The sequence below is a fragment of the Myotis lucifugus genome, unplaced genomic scaffold (genome assembly GCF_000147115.1).
Source record: "Myotis lucifugus unplaced genomic scaffold, Myoluc2.0 scaffold_220, whole genome shotgun sequence".
Taxonomy (NCBI): Eukaryota; Metazoa; Chordata; class Mammalia; order Chiroptera; family Vespertilionidae; genus Myotis; species Myotis lucifugus.
Genome location: NW_005871268.1, coordinates 1650074 through 1664266, shown reverse-complemented (window position 1 = coordinate 1664266; position 14193 = coordinate 1650074). Strand labels below are relative to the sequence as shown.

The 14193-nt window shown below is 37.2% G+C and overlaps 1 protein-coding gene across 1 annotated transcript in view; it reads right to left on the bottom strand.

Annotated features, from left to right (window-relative positions):
* Window positions 1-237: 237 nt before the first annotated feature.
* ARHGAP29 (Rho GTPase activating protein 29) overlaps window positions 238-14193 on the bottom strand; it is a 59138-nt gene continuing 45182 nt past the window's right edge. Inside the window, 8 exon segments of the mRNA XM_014463765.1 lie at window positions 238-2292; window positions 4689-4797; window positions 4927-5257; window positions 6670-6902; window positions 11631-11768; window positions 12041-12229; window positions 12493-12632; window positions 14005-14103. Coding sequence (XP_014319251.1) covers window positions 1412-2292; window positions 4689-4797; window positions 4927-5257; window positions 6670-6902; window positions 11631-11768; window positions 12041-12229; window positions 12493-12632; window positions 14005-14103 — 2120 coding nt within the window. The 3' untranslated portion in view covers window positions 238-1411.

Sequence of the window (14193 nt, the reverse complement as noted above, 5' to 3'; positions counted from 1 at the left end):
GGTTTTCGTAGCAATAAAATTCTTTTGTATTTTATACAATGAGGACTAAAAACAAGGCCCCAGCACAAAGGGACTGTTATATAAAACTATGTAACAACTTCCCATAAAATGCATTCCATGTTGTAATGTCAGGGGATGAACCCAAGTGTTGATCACTAAGCCAATGGTTAATAAACCTTAAAAGTTTCACTCCCTAAGAGGCAACAATTTCAGAGAAGTCACAAGAACTTGAAATAATTTAACAGGTTAATATATATGTATTTTTATCAAGTACAATATGGTCATACAAAAGCATTTACTACAAATTGAATTCACACATACAAAAAGAGGCTATTTTATTTTTTTTGTCCCTTTTATATCCTATTTTAGGCAAAATGATGAAACCCAGAAAATAACAGAACTGCACTAGTTCTAAAAACTTGGAATTTTATATATGAAATATATCCAATCATCTACACCTCCTCTCAAATTGCAAACAATGAGGCTTACTGAACTATACTTAGAATCAACTTAAATAAATCCGTGCACGGTTCAGATGAAACATACATTGTCAATGTTAAAAGTCCAGGTAGAAAAAGTATATAAAATTATTCATAAGTAAAAACATTTCATACAAAAGAAATGTTTGTGTTTTTAAACCCAGACAATATCAAGAGGAAATGCATTAAATTTCAAAACATGTTTTGGACCATTATATAAAATACCAAAAGGTTCAGAGTGTTGAACAACAAAATTTTATGCAGAACAAAGCCAAAAGTAAAAATTATTAAGTGTATTATAAAGCCAAATAAGACATAACTGCACTATATAATTTAGAAACTGGTTTAAGTGCATTTTCTCTGGACAATTCAACTACCACTTGTAAATATGGCAATTAATTGAAATGCAATTATATGCAGATTTGCAAGCCTTTTGGCCATTACATAAATATTAAAAAGTAAATTGCCAATTGAAAAATAAAAGGTTGCATACATAACGTAAAAGCACAATGGTCAAAGATGCACTATAAAATTGTGTTTAAAAAAACAATCATACTAAACAAAGAACTTTCAGGCACTTGCATTCAGAAACGTTTCTTTTATAAATAAGCACATAGTTTCATTTCAAAAAAATAAAGCTGATTCTTCCCAATTGCAGCTATTAGTTGGGAACTGTATCATATATTAGGGATGCATTTAAATGGACCATTTTATGGGGAAAATCAACTAAACTTCAAAAATACAGATAATTCCAGTGAGACACAGAGGTGGCCCTATCAAAACATTCTACCATTCCATACAACCAACACAGGATAACACAATGACAACAAGCGAAATCCACAATTTGGCAATCCTATACACAAGGGGCCCTGTCAAAAATTTTCACAAGACAAACACAATACCACAAAACAAAACAACCAAAAAAGACAACACTACACAAACTGTGGGGTTTCATCTTCAAGGTCTTCAAATTGCTGCATTCGTTTAAGCCTTGGCCTCTGACATGTTGGGTGCACGTCGGGCACGTCATGCTCCTGAGAGTTCTCTTTAGGCTTACTTGTCGTCGGCTGCATGGGACAAGCTGGTGCGTTTTCTGAGTCTGGAACTGATTTCAGCATATGCCCCTGAGGAGCGTGAGCTATGCCAGGAGACACTGCTGGGGAGGATGCTGCAGGCTTCTCCTCAACCCCTCTCACGCTAGCAGTGGGAGCACGTGGCTTATAAAAGGTTGTCCAGTGCTGGGGCTGCAGTGTTCTGGGGGCTCTGACAGGAGCGGGAGGGCAGGAGTCAGAGGACTGTCTCTCCAACACCAGTCTTGCTGTTTCAGTGGATGGCTTACTAGGCTGGGTGGCATTGCCTGGATGGTCCCCACCAACCCTGACGCTCGTCATCACTCCTTCTTGGAGTGCATTGGGCACAATCATTGCAGTCTTTGCATTTAGGTCTTTTTGTTCATATTGTTTCTCCCCTGTTTTTTGTAGAGTTTGCTGGTGAAAGCTATCAAATTTGAAACAAATGGGAGGGGTGTCTTTTCTATTAACTCCTTCAAAGGCAGGATTCTTGCAAGACTTGTCTGAATTTACATTTCCCATATTTCTGCCATTTCTCTCATGAGGAGGGCTTGCAAGAAGCAGCAGTCTCTCAACAGGCAAACTTACAGGTCTAATCTTGGTCCTTGGAGTATACCTCTCAACAACACTGTTTGTTTCCCTATTGGACTTTAGAGAAAATGGCTTGGAGGTTTTACAAACATCTTCCATCTTTTGTGATGATGATTCAAGCTCTTGGTCAACATGCAAACACACTTTGTTGTCTGAAAAAGGAACAGATTTATTTAAAAATCAAACTTCCTGGCTCTTGGTTAACAAGAGGAACATGCTCTCAAAACAACAAAAGTCTTACATATTTTTCCATTATTCTTAGTTATCTATGCAGAGGAGTTTAAAGGTGGATTCTGAATAAAAATGTTAGAATTTTATATTTACTTAACTCAATATAATAAACAGCTACAAAATCCATTGTTGGTTAGTAAAAAATAAACAAAAAAATACTTGCTCAAGTACTTTTTATGCACCATGCATTGACAAACAAGCAACTGCTGGGTCAAAGGGTTGTCATGATTTCAACAGGCAGACATTGGTAAATTCACCTCAGAAAAGTTACACCAATTTACAGGCCAGCCAAATACAGGTGTGCCCTTGAATCCCAACACTTTTGCCAACTCCCTAAATCTGCTTCTCAGTTACAGTCAACCCACAGCGAGAGCATAGTATATGAAATGCCTTAGATGTCTTTCGATCTGATCAATTAATAAATGGACTATAATATTAATCCTGTCCAATTAAGGTCCAGTAGGTTTAAGGAAAAAATGTCATTCACTCCATTTACTGTTTACTCCCAGACTTACTTTCTTCTCTTTCCTATCTAGTCTGAACCCATGGCCCATGTTTTCTCAAACTAGAACCCTGACTTCCTTTAAGCACTTTTCCTTTATGCTGCGTCTTCCCTACAAAAATTTCCTTTCTGGACAATTTCAGTCCTCTGCTCATGCTCCTCTTTTGGGCAGCGGTCTACTGACAGGTGCCCATCAGAATCACTGTCAGCTGACACCTCATCTGACCTTCCTCCTTAGCTGAAATTGACGCCCTCTCTTCCCTGGGCTTCCAAGCAGCACTCCATTGTTTCCCAGCCCCACATTTACTAGTACAGACCACTTTAAGGGACCTGACTCATTGCGGTGGGGCTATAGACACCCATCAAAGTATATTCTTAAGTTCTGAAGGGAAAGCTCATAGCCTAATGCAGTGGTTCTCAATCTTCCTAATGCCGCGACCCTTTAATACAGTTCCTCATGTTGTGGTGACCCCCAATTTCATTGTTACAAATTGAACATAATTAAAGCATAGTGATTAATTACAAAAACCATATGTAATTATATATGTGTTTTCCGATGGTCTTAGGTTGAGAACCGCTGGCCTAATGGATAAAAGCGCACACTCCAAACCCCAGCTGCTGGGGTTAGCTCAGCTCTACCACTTCTGCACTGGGCAAGGCAATCTCACTGTCCCTCAGTGTCTTCATTTGTCAAGATACTCATGACTGCATTTATGCTGCTGGGTGACCTGAATATCTAATCATGAAAATTGCTTAGAATTTTCTGGTATACAATACGCACTCACAAATTGCATTTATTATTGTAACTACTCTAATTGGGAGTCCTAGGTCGTGGGATAGTAAAATGGGAGCTGTTTACTGTTGGACAGGTATGGTTACCCACCCTACTAGCTGTTTGTCCACAGCTAGTCTACAAACATAGATTCAAACACGGAGTGAACGATTTATTAGGGACATGACCTTTGGTATGATTTCACTCTCTCGCACTTTTAAACTATGGTTGAGTGGAGCTAATATACCTACTTTATAGCACTGTCGTGAAGATTAAGTCAGATAAATGAAACCAAACAAAAAGCATAGTGCCTAGCAGAGAGAGGAAGGTACCCAGTCAGGCTATGTCAATGCTATTTGATTATACATCCCAATTTAACACATATGGCTGAATTTTTAAGAGCTGGAATTTAGCTCTAGTGATGTACAGAATTACAGTAATAAATGAAAGCCTTTCCACAAGCTTGATAGTTACCAATCACTGCAAATAAAATTATCCCACAGTGAATAAAATGACTGTAGTCTAGGAAATAAAAAGACATAAACATTTATGTGCTTACTGTGCTAAAGGCAGATGACAGGTAATACATTTGAAAAAAAATTTAGGAGTTTTGGGAGTCTAAATTTTTAAAATTTTAGGAGTCTAGTTGACTCCTTATGAGCAGTTAGATCAATACAATGATCTTTAGTAACAGAGATGCTAATGAACTATCATACTATCAATACATTTCTGCTATAATTGATGGCAAAAAAAAAAATTGAGAAAGAGCAAAAAAAAAAAAAAAACCCACAAACAAACAAAAAACACCTATGAACTCCAAGATATCTTTTTATAAGAAAGACTATTATGAAGAATGGTATTCACTTAAAAGTGAGTCAAGATACTCATAACTGCATTTATGCTGCTGGCTAGCAAGATCCACTAACTAAAGAAGCTTCATTCTCTGACTTCTCTCACCTCCACTCACCTTGGCTTTTCTTTTAATTCATGGCTTATTGACATAGTTTTAAATCAGTAAACATGTATTTTACATGGCCACTCACCAATGAGACACACATCACATTTTTCTAATGCATTCTGCTTTTGTTCTGATTCCTCAATAGATGCAGATGTTTCAAGAATTTTGTTTTCACTATCTGCAGTACGGATATCCTGTTAATGGAGAGAATTTTTAAACGTGATAAAGCAAAACACACCTCACAATAAACAAACCGTTCAAAGATTTATAACAATATAAATACTATAAAGTTCTAACACAATTCCATAAAGGTCAAAACTCACTTCCTTTGAAGAGAAAAACAGTGACTTCATGAAATGTTCTGGGTCTCTTTCTTCTGGTGATAAAAGAGGCTTCAGAAGACAGCCTTGGTTTACTTGAGGTGCAACACCACCTGTACTACACACAACTACATCTTGTGGCTGTAGGGATCCATCAAAGATCTTCTGGGAATAAGCAATGAGGAACTCTACCAACCGTGCTTGATTTGAGTATTCAGCAAGAGAAGAGATGGTGATAGGAGCAGCTGTGGGCCTTGGCCTAATAAGACTTGGTCCAAAGATCACCCCCAAGTTTTTGGAGTTCATCTTGTTTTCTTCTGCATGATCTACGACCCTGTGGAGTAGAACACATAAAGCTGTGTGAGATTTGCATATTAGACTTCCTCGATAGTAATTAACGTCATGGAAGGTTTGGAAGGATGGAGAAAAAACAGACTGTAGAAGTCTAAGAAAAAAAATTTATTTGATTAAATGTTGACCACACACTAAGTTGGGTTTCATAGAATCAGTATAAAATTTAAGTAAGTAGAAGGAACTACTAGAGTTTTACTGGCAGAAATGAGAAAAAAAAAATACCCCTAAAAGGTGCAGGTCCTCAGGCTGGAAACGTAAACATCATGGTCAAATTTGCTCGAACTGTCCACAGCTAGTCTTCAAGCCTACCTCATTCTACTTCCTAAAGATCTCTCTGCTCTACTGTCACTCCCACTGCTCTGGCCTTACTTCAAGCTCTTATCACCTTCTTTCTCTGATGATTCAAGGAAATCTGAATTGTAGTAAAAGGCCACCCCTCCAAACCATTCTCCATATTGCTTCCTGAAAGATCTAATAGGCAAATCTGAGCATGTCAAATTCCTGGCTCAAAATTCTTTAGTGAATACAGAAGGAAGTCAACTCATCCGCCAGCTATGTAAGATTTTCTTTTCCAGGCCTCTACCTAGCTCACTCCTGCTACTGCTTATTATATCCTAACCTGATCAAATTGTTTATACTTCCCAAATGCAGAATGATTTCGTATGTCTCTGTGTCTGTTACCCTCTGCCAGGAATGCTCTTCTGCACATTCTCTGCCACCAAGCCACTATTTAGTTCCTCAAGTCTGGCTCAGAGCTTCCTTCTCTAATTCATGACCTACCCTCCGCCATCTTCCTCTGCATGCTGTGCATAGCTCCATAACATAAATGATGCTGCACTGCACTTGTATGCCTCCCAAATTGACAAGCACAACAGGTGGCAAAACCATTATGTTTTCATTCTTATTTCCCCAACCAGAGCCTGGCACGTAGGAGGCATCTGAGGAAAAGATGTTGGCTGTATGAATACATTCATTATCTCCTTTTCTCTAACACATATTAGAAATGAAATGTTCATTTAAAAAACAATAGCACAGCCCTGGCAGGGTAGCTCAGTTGGTTAGAAAAGCATCACAATACGACGCCAAGGTTGTGGGTTCAATCCCTGGTCAGGACATACTAGAATACAAGAATCAACCAAAGAATGCATAAGTAAGGAGTCACCAATTAATGTTTTTCTCTCTGTCTCTCTCTCTCTAAAATCAATAAATAAAAAGAATAAATACAATAGCACAACAATGTGAATGTACTTAATAGTACTGAACTGTACAGTTAAAATAATTAAGATGGTAAATTTACATTGTCGACTTTACCACATTTTTTAAAAGAACAAAACCAAAAACTCATCAATTATCTATCCACTACTGAATGCTCTTCTTATGCAAAGTTCTTACCGTTTAAGATGTACTATGAGGTAATGAAGACTGTTAAAATTTGATACTGGCAACTGTCTTAGAAGGTCCTTGCTTTTTAGAAGAATTCGGTTGATTTCTATACATGTAGTTGGCCATTTTTTGTCCTCAAGGCTATCCTTTTTTGTCTCTTGTTCTTCATTTACATGTTGGATCTCTTTTGCAAGGTCTATAAATTCCTTGTACAATCGGAATAAAACAAACGGTTCTGGGAGCTAAAGAAGTAAAATTACATTAGAAATACCATTGTCTCCCCCCTTCCATTAATAATTTACTGACTAGCTACTAAATGGGTTAACATGAATAAGACTTAAGTTCTAAATGCTACAGATGTGATCTATAAAGTGAATATGACAATCACCATAAATCATATCTTTATTTAAAATGAGTTAACTGATAATCAATAAAAGTCTAAACTTTACATTCATTACTGCCCCAAAGTTAGCATGCATGTTCTTCAGCTGTTTTACTGAAACAAACCCAGGATGATATACAACACAAGTCAAGTTAATTAGGAAAAGCTTATACTCTCTGAGTTTTACTGGTATGGGGACAAAATTCTATAGGGTCCTTGTGTTTTACTTAAATCAGACTGAAGATTAGCATAAGGTAATATGATTTACAAGAGAGAAAAATGTCAACATTTTATTTATCTAATTTTTAAATACAACTTGAATTGTCATAAGGTCAAAAGGAAAAATTCCTCTGTCACCAAAGGGTATGCCACCTTGATCTGTCCATACCATAACTTACTTCAATATTTCCACTGCTCAGTGATGGAAAACACAGTGTACTTCTACTTAGCTGATGTCCCATACTATCTGTGGTGAGGTGGGTACCTGCTTATCCAGTTTCCCCAGCTGGTCCCAGAGAGGGAATGCTTTTATTTTTATTTTTATTTTTTTAAAAAATATATTTTATTGGTTTTCTACAGAGAGGAAGGGAGAGGGACAGAGAGCCAGAAACATCGATTAGAGAAACATCGATCAGCTGCCTCCTGCACACTCCCCACTGGGGATGTGCCCGCAACCAAGGTACATGCCCTCGACCGGAATCGAACCTGAGACCTTTGAGTCCGCAGGCTGACGCTCTATCCACTGAGCCAAACCGGTTCGGGCGAGAGGGAATGCTTTGAGATCAATTTCTACCCCTACCACTGCAGGATCTGAAGAAAGTAACTTAACCTCTTGGAATTTTAGATTTCCTACACGGTATATGAGTAAAATTAAGGCTGATCGCTCATACTCTAGATTTGAGTATGGTTACCCACCCTAAAATCTTGGTCCCATAGTATTCCTGAGACAGAATGAGAGCTAATAGTATTGGACCCCATTAATTTCCTTTTCCTGACTGACTGGAAGAGATAAAGGATGATTAACTGAGATTTATAGTCATTCATAGGTAATATGTTTTTATGTCTCAGCTGAGAACCTTTTAATGTGATTATAGAGATATCAATAGTTTCCTGGGCTAACGTGACAGGTCCAACATTTGTACCTAATTTCTTTTTCTCTGAAACCCCACTGAAATACAGTTAAGCCCACAGAATTGAGGGAACACCAATGAATGGAGCCAAAAACAACATTTTACAAGCTGAAGAGCAGATGAACAAGTGCTAACTTAGCAGGCATGAGAAAGCTGCAATTCCAAACTGAGATCCAACATGGTTTACAGGATTCTAAGGAGACTCAGGGACAGTTAGCATGAGGTGCTCTAATTCTAAAGAAGGGGGGGCTAGCCAAGAAGCATTAGATCTTTAGATCCTTGTCTCCATCCTATGTAAGAGCAACCTTTTCTCCAGAAGTCTGGAATTCCTTCTCTGGGCAGTACTGTAAAACTGAGGGTTCTCTGGATGGGCAATGCCAAATGCAAGAAACAGGCGAGCAACTATCTAAAAACTAGAGGCCCGGTGCATGAAATTTGTGCACTCAGGAGCGGGGGAAGGGTCCCTCAGCCCAGCCTGCGCCCTCTCGCAGTCCAGGACCCCTTGGGGGATGTCTGCCTGCCAGCTTAGGCCCGATCCCTGAGAAGCCAGGCTTGCTGCTTCTTAGCGCTGCCTTGGAGGCTGGAGAGGCTCCTGCCACTGCTGCTGTGCTCCCCAGACATGAGCCTGGCTCCTGCATTGAGCGTCTGCCCCTGGTAGTCAGTGGGCGTCATAGCAACTGGTCGTTCCACCATTAACGGTCACTAGGCTTTTATGTATAGATAGAAATTTAATGACTGTATGCATGCTGAATGCAGAGATCCTAGAGCCTTCTTATCCTACTTGGCTTCCAAAGCCTGGCACCATACCTCCAGGCAGTAAAAGACCCTTCTCTGGGGTATCACACCAGCACAAGAATAAAGACCTAGAGATGCAGACATCAGGTGTCTCTCAGGAAAGCTCAAAATCTTCAAAGACTTCCTATATTCAAGAGCTTCCAAAGACATTTCAATTCCCACCTCTTTCATTTTAAGCAAACAACCATGGAAGACAAATCAAAATAGGTAAAAAAATCAAACCCTAAAACTTGAAGGTCTAAAACTATACTTTTCTAAATGGTAGTAGCCACTAACAACATAAGAGTAGAGCACTGGAAATGTAGCTGGTCCAAATTGACATGTGCTTTTAATGAAAAATACACATCAGATTTTAAAGACTCTAACAACAACAACAAAGTAAAATATTTCATTAACGATTTAAAAATATTGATTAGATACAAATATATTCAATGTTAAATAAAATATTAAAATTAAGTCTACCTGTTTTTTCTTTTTATATGGCTACTAGAAAATTTAATATTATATATGGATCTACATTATATCTATATTGGATAGGGCTAGAGGCTATGCAGAGAACTCTATTTATTAACTTTTTTAAAATTTATTTTTTTTGAGAGATAGAGAGAGAAAGAGAGAGAGAGAGAAAGAGAGAGACATCAACCATCAACTTGCTGTTCCACCCATCCACACATTCATTGATTGATGCCTGCATATGCTCTGACCAGAGATTGAACCTTCAATCCTGGCACATTAGGACAATGCTCCAACTAACTGAGCTACCCAGCCAAGGCAAGAATGTTTTTTTAAAAAAGTTATGAATATCCTGAAGTAAGATACTGCATTCATTTAAAAAGAAAGAATGTTATAAAAAAAAAAACACAGAGAACCAGAGTTCTTAGAAATTAAAACATGACTTTAGAAATGAAATAGTTTACAGCAGGGCTGAATGAAAAGCTTCGGAAATATCGTAGAAAGTATTAAAAAATAAAAAAGAATAATAGAAAAAAGGAACTACAGAAGCAGTACATGTCCAAATATAAGTTCCAGAAAGAAAACAGAGAGGAGAAGTGGGCAATAATATAAAATTCCTAAGAATTAAAGGACAAATAACCAGAATGATATATTTCACAGAGTGCCTGAAACAGATGAAATACACCTACATCAAGGCATACCATTGTGATATTTTAGAATAGGGAGAAAAAGAAAGCTCTACAACAGTGGTTCTCAACCTTCTGGCCCTTTAAATACAGTTCCTCATGTTGTGACCCAACCATAAAATTATTTTCGTTGCTACTTCCTAACTGTAATGTTGCTACTGTTATGAATCGTAATGTAAATATCTGATATGCAGGATGGTCTTAGGCGACCCCTGTGAAAGGGTAGTTTGACCACCAAAGGGGTCTGGACTCACAGGTTGAGAACCGCTGCTCTACAAGCTTTCAGAGAGAATAGGCCACACACACAAAATTCAGGAATGAGGAGGATCTGAGTCTCCAAAGAGAACAAGAAAAATGCCTTCAAAATTCTGAAGAAAATAACTTCCAGCTTAGAATAAATATTATATCCTTCCACATCATCCACACTCTCCAATTCCCATCAAGAAAATAGAATAAAGAAAGACAAAGTTTCAAATATTTAATCTTATTGCTCAAGGGATGGGCATGACTAAAACAGAATAAATCAATACAAAGCACAGAAGACAGGTGCAACCTCACAAAAGAGAATAGGGTGGAGACGAAAGGGTCCAGGATGACAGATAGACAGCAGAACTCTGAAGAGAGACATGTTCAGGACCGTGGTTACTATGCTCTCTGTAACTCTCTTCATTTTCACCAGAGGACAGAGGGCTGCTGGGCTTGGCCCAGGTCATTTTTAACACTTGGCTTCTCATGACAATGTGCAGATTGTTCCAGCAACCCCTCCATGAGCTGCTCCTCGAAGCCACAAAGGCCACTTATTTCACCCCACATAAGTGTTTTCTTTGGACCTAATCCTGTAAACTGCAATGAGCACAGAAAGAGGAAATACAAAGTAGGCCACTCCTCAACCATCTTCCTGCTGAATTTCCAGAGAACCCAGCTTATAGGATAGCCCTGGCTGACACCCCAAGTGTGGTGAACTTCTAGGATACACTCATGATGGTGCCCACTGACCTCCCACAATAGCTACTTTAAAACACTGTGCCAATGAAGGTAAAGCTGGACTATGACCCAGACACTGTTGTTAATGAATCGACCCTTCTTATAACAATGTAATAGTCTTTCCTTACACAGCTAGATTTATGCTTTCTGCTTAGTTTTCTATAACTTAATGATATACTGTTTAGGAATTCACAATAGGTATTAAAACTTAAGAAAGGAGAGGGAGTTATTAACACGGCTAGGAAAAACCACTGGGGTGGGGTTACAGATTGCAATGGGGAGGGGCACAAAGAACCCTTTTAAAAGGTATAGTAGGTGTTCTATTTCCGTAAGCTAGATAATGGGAAATGAGTGTTTGTTTTTATTACTATTGGTCTGTAAACTGTACATATATTTTACACATACTTTAATGTATATATTAAGAAAGATATTAATATGGTCTATGTCAATGAACATATGTGTAGCAAATGTAGTCATCAAAATACAAATCATATTTTTGCTCTTTTCCAGTTAATGTTAGGTTTTAAGGGTAGACTTTACCTGTCGAAGGTATAATTTCAAGACGTCACAGATGTCATGTGCACTAAATTCTGAAATGTCTACCAACTGCATTCCATTTTCCAAAGCCTGACACAGTTTTTCAGTTTTTATTTTGTTTCCACATACACGATAAATTCCCTTGAGAAGAAAGAGGGAAAATATTGCAAAATTCTGTTTAGAACAAAGGCTAAATGTGGACATTTAAATATCTTTGATGTGCCCACTTCAATTTTTATTAGTACTTCAGAAAAAAAAACTTGTGTTAAATAAGGTAATGTTTTCCAAATAAATCTGAATAAAATCAGTTCTTATTAAAAATTAAGAGCACTGTTTTCCTTTAAAGTGTTATCATTAGAATAAATCACACAGGCATTTGTTTAAAAATGTTCATTTCAAGAGTTACAACATACCTGTAGACACAAGGCTCTACTTTCAATCTCTGTGGCACATACTTTGAGTATAAAAGGAATGCCATCTGGTTCCTTTTTTGCAACTTGTGTGAATTCTGCTCCAAATAAATGTATTTTCCCCAAAAGTTTTTGATGACCACAAATGATGACTAAATTTTCCAAACACTTTCGGTGACAAACAAGGAGACACTAAGAAAATAATTTAAAACTGGTTAATTTATCTTAAAACTATTCACAACTGGACAAGCTAAAGGTAGAGTGGTAACACAAAAAAATGAGTTTAAAAGGTATTACTTACGGTGTTTGGAATACATTTAATAGCAAAATGAAATATAAAATTGTAGAAGGTACATGTGGTTCAATTTATTTGCAATCCTAATCAGTAAAATTAATTTTTTAAAGTATAAAACAAAAAGCATTAAGGGGCTAATGTAATTCCAGAAAGATCTTACCTCTTCACATTCAACACCTTGGAATACAACAATGCTTTCACAATCCCTACATTTCGTGGGGGATCTCAACTTGCGAAACTTGTGAGTGAGAGCTGCCTTTGACATCAATGTTTTCTTATATGTTCCAAGTGAATTGGGTCCTTGCAATAGAAACAGATTATTATATAAAAATCGTAAGGTGACTTTTTTTCATAAGACAGAATATTTTGAAAAATTTGCAATCATTCATAGGTTACAAAAAGCTATTATTTTGAGTCTATAAAATAAAGGGTCTAATTTAGAAATCTCTTACGAGGCACACATTTATCAAACATTTTAACGATGAGTAAAAATCACCACCAAACCAGTAAGATACTTCTAAAATAGTATAGCAGAATCAGAAAGTTAACACTGTTATTAATATGCCCTTTATTAAGCTGGGAAGGGTTTTCTATAGGTGGCATTTACATAGGGTTTTTATAAAATGCCCCTTTTATAGAAACTTCAAAGAAAACTAGCTGTATGAGGTAACTGTGTCATATTCCCATTACAGATAAAGCTATTCTTAAATCATCATAAAATTATAGCTAATACTAGCTAGTAATATATGAATATCCTGCAAGAGGTCAAATGTTCTGTACTGTTTTAGGAAATGATGCCAAAACAGATATCTGGAGGTTTCAAATATATAAAATTAATTTATATGAGTCTAATTCAAGTCATTAAGGTAAAAGACTTATTTTTTTTTGAAAAAAAAAGACTTTTCTTTTATATCCTTCAACATCCACAACTTTCCTTGTCCTCAAAAAGTATACTTATTTACCTTTCCTGCTTAACTCCTTGCTCTATTTCTATTGAAGAGGCTTTTTCAGAATTTCTCAGCATGGCAATACTTTTAACAGTTAAAGCACTATATTAGGTTTATGAAAGGTCAAAATATCTAGCCTATTTTAGCACCATGCTAATACATTCCAGATTGAGTAGTTTTGCTTTTTGTATTTGTAACATTGATTAATATATTATCAACCCATACTTGCACATAATTTGTTGGGATATATTTGATATATTTAAGTCATTATAATGCCTTTTGTTTAATACACAGCAAAGTACAGTAGGTCCTCGGGTTACGTCAGAGATCCGTTCCTATGGCGCAACATAACGCGATTTTTGCCATAAGTCGGAACCCACCTACATAAGCACCTATGTCACTCACATGGAGCACACACACAGCGAAATGAAGTGAAACAGTAACAAAAAAATTTAAAAGAAAGATAACAATTTCTGACCTTTACTTGTGGTAAATAAATAAAAAACATAAAGCATATATGTACATACGTTGAAATGACGGAACTTTTTTTTTATAAATAAATGGGAGATGGCGACGTAACCATGAAACGACGTACGTCGAGTCCGACGTGACCTGAGGACCGTCTGTAATTCTTTACATTATAGTACTGTCCTAATATCATGCAGTGCTACTGATTCAATTGGTTTAGCGAGAGCTTGATTCAGTGTTATTCAGAGTGTCAATACCAGCTTCTGAAGGGGAAGGTGGCTCTCTTTCGTCTAGGTCATCTGCAGAAGACATGGTTCCACTGGATGGAGTTCGTGGAAGTTTTCGGTGAAAATCTCCTAAAAGGAATTATGAATACAATTACCTGGCCATGCACTGTAGAATTTTACAAATGGGTAATGACAACATCCTTTTTGTTGTTGTTCCAC